Raw genomic sequence first — 10,798 nt, 5'->3', positions numbered from 1 at the left:
TAAGGTGAAATGCTTTGTCTGTGGAAATTATTTGAAAACTAGGAATCATTTACGCTGTTATGCTTGCATAAAATGAATGCATAGCATCTGTGATATCAAGTACAGACTCTACTACGTCGTAAGGTTACAGGGTAACTAGTTAACCTTATCGATACTAGCCTGTACAATACTGTAGGTATCGAGATGCTGGTAGCTTGCACCTGCACATGCCAACGTTGGCACGTGTCCTCAGGCTGGTCCAGATCCTTACAAATGCCAGGTGATTGCGAGTACGAGACAGATTAACAATTTAACATGCATTTCGATATGAATTGTTGTTAGTGAGAGAGGTAACTTTCACCTATCTCAAATCTTTCATGACAGCATCAAACATTCGACCATCATGCTTTAACTTTCCCAGGTTGTTTTTCTTTTTCTTTTTCTTTTTTTTTTTTTTTTGCATTGACTATTCGCTTCAACATCAAAAGGAGGGATAAGGCTTTTCCTTGACCTCAAAAATAAAGGAAGATATCGTGATTTTCCTCCCTTATTAATCGTTCTCTTTGAGATATATTCTGAGGCCGAGGACGAGGACGGTGGGAACTTCGCGAATTACCTAATCGAGGCGGCTAGCTATTCAACGGTCCGCCGCCTTTCTTTCTCAAGAGTTACCTATCAGGTACACATGCATTCTTCTGCAATCTCCTGCCGGTGATGCCCTTGCTAGGCATGGGCATTTGGATGTTGGCGCCCTCGCACAACTCAACGAATTATGGCCATTTTACAAGATTAGCCGCGTGGTTCGCGCTGTTGGTATCAGTATTACCATGGCTAGGTCAAGTGGAAGCGATGCGCCCCAGTCGCATCGCCGAGCTAAGGCAAGAGACCGTCGACATGTTCTATCACGGATTCGATAACTACATGACCATTGCCTTTCCCGAAGATGAGGTATGAAAATAAAAACAGTCAGCCATATATCTTTATCATATACATATTACTATATAGTATAAAGTAAGCTTGCTCGTGCATTAGCTTATAATTTATAGTTACGGCCCGTGTCCTGTACGCCCTTAACTCGAGATCCCCTCAATCCGAGAAATATTGCCCTGAATGACGTCCTCGGAAATTACTCCTTAACCCTCATCGATAGCCTTTCCTCCCTCGCAATCCTCGCTTCAGCGCCCCCCGATAGTAATAATACTGGCCCTAAAGCATTGAGCGATTTCCAAGATGGTGTGGCTGCTTTGGTTGCTCAGTACGGCGACGGACGGCCTGGTCCATCCGGTCAGGGTGCTCGCGGTCATGGCTTTGATGTTGACAGTAAAGTCCAAGTTTTTGAAACTGTTATAAGAGGTGTAGGTGGATTGCTTAGCGCACATCTGTTTGCTGTTGGAGAACTGCCCATTTCTGGTTACAACCCACGGAGGACTGGCGAGGATCTTGAAGAACATCCCATACCATGGCCGAGCGGGTTCAAGTACGACGGCCAACTACTACGGCTTGCCCTCGACTTGGCTCAGCGCTTGCTTCCAGCCTTTTACACTCAGACTGGGCTACCTTACCCACGTGTCAATCTCCGTCATGGGATACCATTTTATCAAAACTCCCCACTTCATGAAAACGCCAATCCACAATCCAACGTGGACGAGGACTCGTCAGAAATTACCGAGACTTGTAGTGCCGGAGCGGGTAGTCTTGTACTTGAGTTTACTGTACTAAGTCGTCTCACTGAAGATCCGAGATTCGAGCAAGCAGCCAAGAGGGCTTTCTGGGCTGTCTGGTCAAGAAGAAGCAATATTGGTCTCATTGGGGCCGGTGTCGATGCTGAGGGGGGGCATTGGATCGGGGGGTTCTCTGGAATCGGCGCGGGCATTGACAGCTTTTTTGAATATGCTCTCAAGACCCATATTTTGCTCTCGGGCCAGGAGCTACCAAATCGAACTATGCCTCAAGTTCGCGATGGAAATTGGTTGGACCCCAATCAGATCTATCATCCACTTACAGATGAGGATAATGCTGCCGATTCTTTTCTTCAAGCTTGGCATCATGCCCATGCGGCAATCAAGCGACATCTTTATTCCGGCCTACACCATCCACACTATGTGAATGCGCACATGTCTACGGGCTCACCTCAAGCATATTGGATTGATAGTCTAGGCGCGTATTACTCAGGTCTACTGGCGCTTGCCGGAGAGCTGGATGAAGCCATCGAGACCCATCTTGTCTACACAGCTCTGTGGACCCGGTATTCTGCTCTCCCAGAGCGATGGTCTGTTCGCGACGGCCATGTCGAAGGCGGTCTCGGGTGGTGGCCTGGCCGTCCAGAATTCATTGAGTCTACGTACCACTTGTACCGTACAACTCGAGATCCTTGGTACCTTTATGTGGGCGAAATGGTCCTAAAGGACATCAACAGACGATGCCGAACAAAATGCGGTTGGTCTGGTCTACAAGACGTGCGTACCGGGGAGAAGAGTGACCGGATGGAGAGTTTCTTCCTCGGGGAGACAGCCAAGTACATGTATCTCCTTTTCGACCCAGAACATCCGTTAAACAATCTTGATGCCTCGTACGTGTTTACCACGGAAGGACATCCGTTGATTATCCCCCGAAGCAAAGCATCTGGTCGGGCGTATAAACCATCGCCGGAAAAATCGGTTCAGCCCTACTTTGACAGGCAGTTCACCAATACTTGTCCTCGCCCAGCCGACCTTCCCCCGCTGTATGGATCTGCCATTGCCGCACGGCCAGACTTTTACAACGCGGCAACCTTAATCCGACTTAACCAAATTCCCAACATCCATAGCGGCTTGGAAAATGCAGTTGCGAATTTGGGCAAACTGGAAGCGCAGACCAACCTGCCAGAAGGGCCGAGGGAGAACTACACTTACTTTCCCTGGACATTGCCTCCCTCGATGTTGCCCACTGACGGAACCTGCGCCATGTCAAAACAGGCTCAGACTTCCGTCATCGAATTTCCTTCCAGCTCTCAACAGTCTGTTGGCAGTGCCTTCAATCTCATGTTTGGCGGGCACAACCTTGTTCGTATGGGAAGCGAAGGCATTGCGATCAATAGTCTTTCCAGCCTCAAGCTTGCGTTGCTTATGGAACATCCACCGGACACATCCGAACGATCTTGGAGAGTTTTTAGTATTGGCAACTTGGCGTTGGGCCGAGATGAAAAAGTTTTCATCACTCGCGACGTATTGGAGAGTATATCGGATCCTCTGTTCCATCGCGTTCGCGATTCTGTCACTGTCGACCTTCTCTTGCAGATTGAAATTCCCACGGAAGTAGTTGACCACAATTCTACTACCGTGAACGCGGAGCCTTCTTTGGAGACCGAGCAAACCATTGAGCTGGATAGCGATACTATCGGCAGTCAGAACATATTCAGTTCACTCTTGCAGCAGATTACGTCTGCCTTAAGAGAACCGGTTGCCACTTTCGGTCCTGAGCCTGTACCAGGCCCCAATTATCGGTACGTGGAGATGCCCGCCATCACTCCGGTCGGGGTGGGAGCTTCTTCCCTCCCGGACGTTCGCGAAGCCCCCAACCCACAGACTATCGACCTCACCGAGCCACTATCTTGGCAGCGCATCTACTTCGCAGACCAAGCCTGTGAAGGCAAGCTACCCGATGCGGCCCCCAAATTGCACCATGTGATCGTCATGCGGCGGGGCGGGTGTTCGTTTTCGGAAAAGCTGGCAAACATCCCATCGTTTGCGCCGAGCCGGAACGCGCTGCAGCTCGTCATCGTCGTGTCGGACGACCAGGACGAGAAGGAAGAAGGAGGGGAAGAAGACCTGTGGGGGTTCAACTTCATCCGGCCACTGCTCGACGAGCAGCAGAAGACGCCCGCGGGCATCCCGCGGCATCATCCCATCGCCATGCTGATGACGGGAGGGGGGCAGGAGGCTTATGAGGTGCTAAAGACGGCGAGTAGTATAGGGCTTAGGAGACGATACCATGTGGAGAGTCAGGGGCTGAAGATCAATAACTTGGTGGTGCTGTGAATACCCTGATGGATGGATGCGGGAGTGTGGTGTGGATAGATTTATATATTTATATATATATCAAAGAGGATAGAGATGAGAAGAAGCTTATGAAGTTATGATGATTGGACATTTAGACAACAAAGGACGGCTGGGCGAGTTTGGGCGTATGGGGGCAGTGTGGTTCTGTGTAGCAGTGGTAGAGTATGTGTGTATAGGCAAGAGGGTGGTGGCCCTGAAGTACATATAGTCCCAAAAATCCCCAGGAGTAACCTACAGTTTTGTGCGGAGATGTGATTGGGCTTTGCTTCGTGATTTTTCTGATGTGGGTTGGCATCGTAACATTCAGTACGACGTAAGAGCAGGTGCAGAAAGCAAGGTAATCCTAAAACAGCACCTACTGATCAGTCACCAAGCACAATTTATTAAAACAGAAAACACCAAAAAGTTGCAATTTGGACAGGGTAGCAGATTAGTAGCCAAGAACATAAAAATACCTACAGTACTTACCTATCTACATTCTTTCAACTGCGTAGTACCCTACCTGTAGTAGAACATTTGAAGTAGACCGTAGACCAAAAAAAGACAACAAAAAGATGGACTCGCGGGGAATCGAACCCCGGACCACTCCCATGCTAAGGGAGTATTATACCACTAAACCACGAGCCCCCCTCCCGAGTGCCGATTGTTTGTCAAAAGAAGGACGATTGACACCCGACCGATCTTCGGATGAGAATTTGGAGCGTTGGAAATGCTTCATATACTTACATACCTACCTACCTTTATAGCTAGGTGTGGTTTAGGTAAGTACAGGTACATGTATGCGGCGGTGGCTAGCCGAGTTACCTATCGTAAAAAAATATAAAAAAATAATAAGGGTAGCCCTGGTAAGGAGGGCAGATTCTAGTATAGCTTGATGATAACTACCTATGTACCTAGCGTAGCGTGCGAGCTAATATGAAAAGAAGAAGAAAAAAGTCAAATAATAATAAAAAACCGCACGGCGTTGTTTTCTTTAGCCTCATAAAAACTATCGAGATAACCTCTAGCTGTGAGGCTAAAATAGTGTATGCATGTGTTTTTTTAGTTAGACGCAGATACTGTAGAATTCAAATAGTTCCATCGACGGAAGACGAAGCTAGAGGAAAACTCGTGATGGCTTGGCTTCTCCGGGTGGGTAGATAGATAGATACCAACATAAAAATAACCTCAGATACGATACGAGGAGCTATAGGTATACCTGCTATTACGAGTAGGTAGCGAAAGAGAGAATAATGAAGAAGGAAGATAGTTACCCTACAATGCCTCGGTCTCTACTTACAGTACATAGCAAGTGCCAACTTCAAGTGACTCGCTTACTCACGCAACCCAGGCGCCGAACGCTTTAAAGATAGTTAGTTACAGCTCAATCGAGTTAGAATAACCGGCCAATAGCCGTGACCGTATTCGCCTAGCTACTATGTATAGACTCACTCACTCTACTATAGAGTCTAGACTGTGTCGTTACATACCTACCTATAACTATCTGGATTCCGAAGAGGAAAGCAGAGCTTCCAAAGTCCAGAGCTGACACATGTTAAGAGTTTGAGGTTTTCGGATATAGCCGCACGTGGTTGCATTATCTTGCCTACAGTCACATCCCATCCCACATCCCATTCATGTGTGGGGCTTTTGGATCCGAAAAAGAAAGACGAAGGGGAAGGAAGCTGATTGGGTCATAAATTATAATAAATACCATGCCATGTATGTACTGTAGGTTACTGCATACATATGTATGTATGTATGTGTATGTAGGTTAGGTATGTACACTACATATCTCTGATTAGAAGGTGCAGAACTGGCGAACCACCTAACCTAACCTAACCTACTGTACTGTCTCAATTCAACCTTATCAGACAGAACAAAAAGCTGCCGCATTTCTGCTGCTACTGCTGTCAGTGCAGATTGCAGATACGAGAAACAAAAAATCAAGCCATCAGACGGGAAGAAAGCTTAAGAAAGTAAGTAAGAAAGAAAGAAAGAAAGAAAGCCCCACGCACATGGCTGGCTGGCTTTGGAAATTGGAATGCTTCCCTTCCCATCCCAATGATGATTGATCCCATCCCACCCATCGGTTGCCAAGACGATGCTAGGGGCAGGTAGTACATGCTCAACGATATCTCAACGGTCTGCTTAGGTCTGCTAAGTTGTGCTAACGGTATGTACCGAGAACCTTAGTAAATACTCGGGTCTTACTAGAACGTTCAAAGTCTTGTGGTGTGTTAATCAATGACCTCAACAAGATCTGAGGAAAATCACAACCCCAAATTTTTTTATTTTTTTTTGATGTGTTAAACTGAGCGACCGAACATTGGTTACTCGAGTATCAGTTCGTGAATTAGAAATGGATATCTATCGTTCCATCTTCTCGAAAATGGTTAACACTATGTACCTATTCCTAGACCCCTTCGTTCGAAATCGAAAACCCATAGTTATCACGTCATGCAGTAAAGTAAGTAACCTAATAGATAACCGTACCGTCCGTTCCGTTCCTTTAACTCCGCCATACTATGCAACAATGCGATGCGATGCAGCCATGCCTCATTCTTATCGGTTGGGTTCTTATGTACGAGCACCCATGTGAATAATCTCAACCATCTCGCCAAGTAATCCTTTTTTGACTTGTCCACTGTGTACCCCCCCGCCCTCCTTGCCGAACGCCAAAAAAATGCCCGTAGTAAGTAAGCAAGCCAAACCCTCTAGAAATGCAAAAACGCCGATACCATGCTGAATTTCCGAGGCCGATGATGAAAATATTTTTCTCGCTCTTCAATTCTGTTATTGTTGGTCATCGTTTATCGTTATAACGGACAGCAGAGCTGAATTCTTCTTGTGCCCTGCCCATGGCGATGACGACTGTGTTCTTGCAGACTCCATAGCTACAGCATACTTCCGCCGGCAGTGCTCCTCTGAGAATTGCATCTCGCTTAGACTAAGATATGTGTTAGTGAGTGACTACCTATAAGTCATGATTTCAGAGCGTTTTGTTTTTTGCAAGTAGGTAAGAAACATACATCTGGACAGCGGATGGGAGAAGCTTGAGCTAGAGCTCCTATCAGCGTGAGAGCTGTGACAGTTGACAATAGAGGATTCAATTTCATTGTCAGTAAGTAGGTAGGTAGGTTGACTACGTCTACTAGCTAAGGGATAGCCAAGTAATAGGTAGTAATAGCGATTGGAGATATGCGAGTTGGTTTTGTTAGGTAGATATTTGTGTGGGAAGAATCTTATGTAATGGGGATGTGTTGGTGGTGTTGGAATCGTTTTGGGGGATTTTTTTTAAAATAGATGAAACGAGGGAGTGTCTAGCCAAGGTAAACAAATAGAGACGAGGAAGATTTATTATTATACTACGTCGTTTGACCTCAAGAAGGAAAGGAGAAATGAAAAGGCCGGTGCCAAATGTGTGGTAGATATCGGATGGATACCCGCTTCCTAGGTACACTAAGGCGGTGGTGGTGCCAGCTACATATGTAACTAGAGATCGAAGATACGGTGATACGGCGATAGTGTTGTGATACCTGGGGTACCTGGTAGAATAAGTATGCACGTATTCTACAGCTCGTTTCTTCTAGTCTTCTTCTTCCTCTTATTCTTCCGCCCCATGTCTGAGGTATCCACGCCACAGCCATGACCGTGACATCGGAGCTGAATATTCCATTAATCACTCACTGTATAATACTTAATTTAGTACAATACATAGTAAGCTGCGGCTAACATACAAACGAGACCTACCTTATACTCAGACATGACGCGGCTGAGGAGGCCTGTGATCTAATCGCTTGTGGCTGTGATTTTCATTCGTAAGGGAGCATGACGAATTGTGACTTGGACAATGTAAGGTGGCAGTCAACCAAGTCAGCCAGTGCTGCTAACAAAACTCGTCATTTACGTGCCAATTGGTAAAGTTGGTAAAGTCGTGAGAGTAAGCTTGCTATCCTTGAAGACATCCTTCATCGGAAGTTCATCCCAGCCCAGCAGACTTGCCAAGCTTACTAGAAGTCGTTCGTCGCGATTTTTAGTATAAGAGCAAGGGCCATATCGTAATGATCGATATACGAGAAAGCTAGGTAAGTCGGTAGGCATTAACTACCTAACCTAAGTACCTAGGTAGGTAAGCTAACTGGAATATGCATTCAATGTTCTAGCCGAGCAGAGTCTTGTCAGAGTCTTGTCAGAGTCTTGTCAGAGTCTTGTACAGAAAAGGAACGTTGCAATTGAATTGGTAATGCAGCGATTGGTGGTATTATCATAAGGTTTGGGAACGGATAATATTAAATGCTCTAGGGCTACAGTACTACGCAGTATGTAAATAGAAACAACCCTGGAACTTCAGGGGAGTCAGGGCCTGTAACATTCATTGAACCTTGAAGACACGCTGTAACTAACCAGATTTAGTGTGGTGAATCCAGCGGGGGCTGAACATGGGAGCGGGAAGGTGAGGCTCCGGGTAGAAAAGCTTGAACTGGCAGATCAATGATGGATCAATGATGGTCCCAACTCCAACTTACATAATACAGTAGCATTCTTCAATGAGTACTACTAGTACCTAGGCCCTAGGGTAATGATCTGAATCATCTGATACTATTCTCTTTTCAAACATTAATGATATTAATAGCCATTCGCCAAGTTGGCACATATTACTTTTGATTGTAATTATTACTATGTGCTAGGTAGATACAAGTACCTACCTATTATCATTGATGTTGGTTGCCACGAACAGTTAGTTATGTACCTGATAAGTACTCACATAGTAGTGCTGTTGACAACTTGACATGTACTGTACTAAGACACATGGGCATATCATCATAAAGTTATGGCAGGTGCGCACTTATAGGGGAACAGCAGGCAGGTTCAGGGTACATGTAGATCATTATGAGGCAAGCAGAACTCGGCCTTCCAGTAGTACGAAGTCATCTTCACCTTCTTCCTCTTTGAGGCTCTTTCTTCTAACCAGTTCATCTCTACTTCAATGTTCATGAGACTCAAAGCATTGTTCACATAGTAGGGTAGCTAAAACTATCAATACAACCGAAGTGATATCCATTACCTAGGTACTACGAGATCCCTATCCAAACATAAACGAAGAACCGCGTAGGCTATATCGAACCCCGAGTGGCCTCGTGATTCGACTTGGATGCGAAAGTCTTGTAAACTGTCGTGTACCAGAAAACTCAGATCATCCAACAAGCTCGTCCAGAGGAAACCAAGTCACCTTCCCAGCAAGACCGCCTGACATGTTTCGTCCGAGCAAGACGATTTTACTCCCTATTCCTCCAATCTTGGGGGAGACACCAGTATCTGAAGTTATCGAACTCCCCTGGGTGCCGAGCCCACCACGTTGGATGCCGAGCTATGAGTACGGTCGGACAGGTCAGCTAAAACTCTGCGATGTGAGTCCCGTGGCCTGATCTCCCTCCCCGAGTCTTTTTGTCGTCCGTCTAACCCGCATAGCTCCGGAGTAAAGACAACGGATTCCCTTTCCCACTCAACGGCTGGAACCTTGCACGACTCCAACGTATGTCGGAGTACGTTCTGGCCAACATAATCCTTGATTTCCATCGAACTCCTATCCTATGCTTTCGGCAGGATACCGGAAATGTGGTCTCACGTATATCTTCTCATTGGGTAGTCAAATAGGGAAGGGATATTCCCGAGTCGGAGATAAACATGATGATGCACATCAGCACAAAATTCCCCCTGAAGAACCATGTTCCCCAAGCGCACAGGTTCTTTGAAATCGCCGACTACAACTTAAAGTTCATCGTCATGAACTATGTTCCAGGGCCTTGTCTGGCTGATGCTTGGTATCGTCTCAATGCTCTCGCACGATATAACATGGCCTATCAGTTCGCCCATTGCGTTCGATTGATGCACGCGAATGTTGCAAGCGGCAAGCCTGGTCCACCAGGATATAGCCGTTGTCTGGCATTATCACATAACCCATGGCCCCCCGAATTTTGCCCGCACATTGTGGAATACGAAGCGTACCTCAATGGTATAATATGGAAGATCAACCGCCACCGACCATGGAGAACCCCTATTTCATACCTGTGGGGGACTCAGCTCGTTCTAACGAACATGCAGCTTGATCTCAGCAGTGCTGTTCTCGACCCTCGGCGCTCTTTGCATATTGTGGGTTGGGGAAAGGGTGGATACTACCCGCCTGAGTGCGACTTAGGCATAGCTGAGTATCTACTACTTAACCCTCGCGATATCGGGATCGTTATGATGGCATTGATAGACACCATCCAGCACAATGCAGAGTTCAGGTTGTCTGCGAAGGCGATTGCTCAGTTCGTCGATGGGGAGCTACACGAAGATGACCCAGAATCATAAATCTTATTGAGTTCGCTGGATACCTGGAAGGGGAGGAGGTAGATGATGGATATGGATGCATTAGCAGGTACGTTAGATATTGAATAGAAGAGTACGGACCGTCTGTCGTTTAGAGAAATATGTCTCGATCAAAATCACAGCTCTAGGGTTTTCCCCTTGGCCTCATGGAATTGAATCGTTTTCTGGTATCTACAAACCTGTCGCCTTGGTCAGGGAGGCTCCTTGCTCGGGAGCGGGTAACGACGTTGGTGTGACGTCTACCTTTATATTCACATTGGCCTATTAAATTCGAAGGTTCCAAGGTCATGGTGAATAGGCGGTGAAATAGTACCATTCGGAACGACCCAGTTTGTCATCCGGGAGGGTGCAGGTGTGATGCCCCTTTCCGTGACTTTGGAACGAAGGCGAAACACTGGGTTTCCGGATTCCGAGATCGTGTATCACGC

General features: G+C 46.6%; 3 protein-coding genes and 1 non-coding gene across 4 annotated transcripts; 2 read left to right on the top strand and 2 right to left on the bottom strand.

Annotated features, from left to right (window-relative positions):
* Window positions 1-708: 708 nt before the first annotated feature.
* On the top strand, window positions 709-3,995 carry GGS25DRAFT_515769 (glycoside hydrolase family 47 protein; the record flags this gene model as incomplete). Its single annotated transcript, XM_049263118.1, has 2 exons — window positions 709-927; window positions 1,026-3,995. The coding sequence occupies 2 exons, from the start codon at window positions 709-711 to the stop codon at window positions 3,993-3,995; spliced, it is 3,189 nt and encodes a 1,062-aa protein (XP_049112779.1).
* Window positions 3,996-4,571: 576 nt separating this feature from the next.
* GGS25DRAFT_t103 lies at window positions 4,572-4,643 on the bottom strand. The gene has a single exon. It is a non-coding gene; the product is annotated as a tRNA-Ala (tRNA).
* A 2,056-nt stretch (window positions 4,644-6,699) lies between these two features.
* Window positions 6,700-7,246, bottom strand: GGS25DRAFT_438859 (uncharacterized protein). The gene is made up of 2 exons (XM_049258714.1): window positions 7,028-7,246; window positions 6,700-6,945 (listed from the first exon to the last, which is right to left on the bottom strand). Exons 1-2 carry the CDS (start codon window positions 7,112-7,114, stop codon window positions 6,802-6,804), a joined length of 231 nt encoding a protein of 76 aa, XP_049112778.1. The 5' UTR covers window positions 7,115-7,246; the 3' UTR covers window positions 6,700-6,801.
* Window positions 7,247-9,683: 2,437 nt separating this feature from the next.
* On the top strand, window positions 9,684-10,352 carry GGS25DRAFT_525151 (uncharacterized protein; the record flags this gene model as incomplete). The annotated part of the gene is made up of 1 exon (XM_049264732.1): window positions 9,684-10,352. The coding sequence occupies one exon, from the start codon at window positions 9,684-9,686 to the stop codon at window positions 10,350-10,352; it is 669 nt and encodes a 222-aa protein (XP_049112777.1).
* Window positions 10,353-10,798: the final 446 nt, after the last annotated feature.

Source organism: Hypoxylon fragiforme (assembly GCF_022984875.1).
Source record: "Hypoxylon fragiforme strain CBS 206.31 chromosome Unknown GGS25scaffold_9, whole genome shotgun sequence".
Taxonomy (NCBI): Eukaryota; Fungi; Ascomycota; class Sordariomycetes; order Xylariales; family Hypoxylaceae; genus Hypoxylon; species Hypoxylon fragiforme.
The sequence above is the reverse complement of the archived record's forward strand: the minus strand, read 5'-3'. Positions and strand labels throughout refer to the sequence as shown.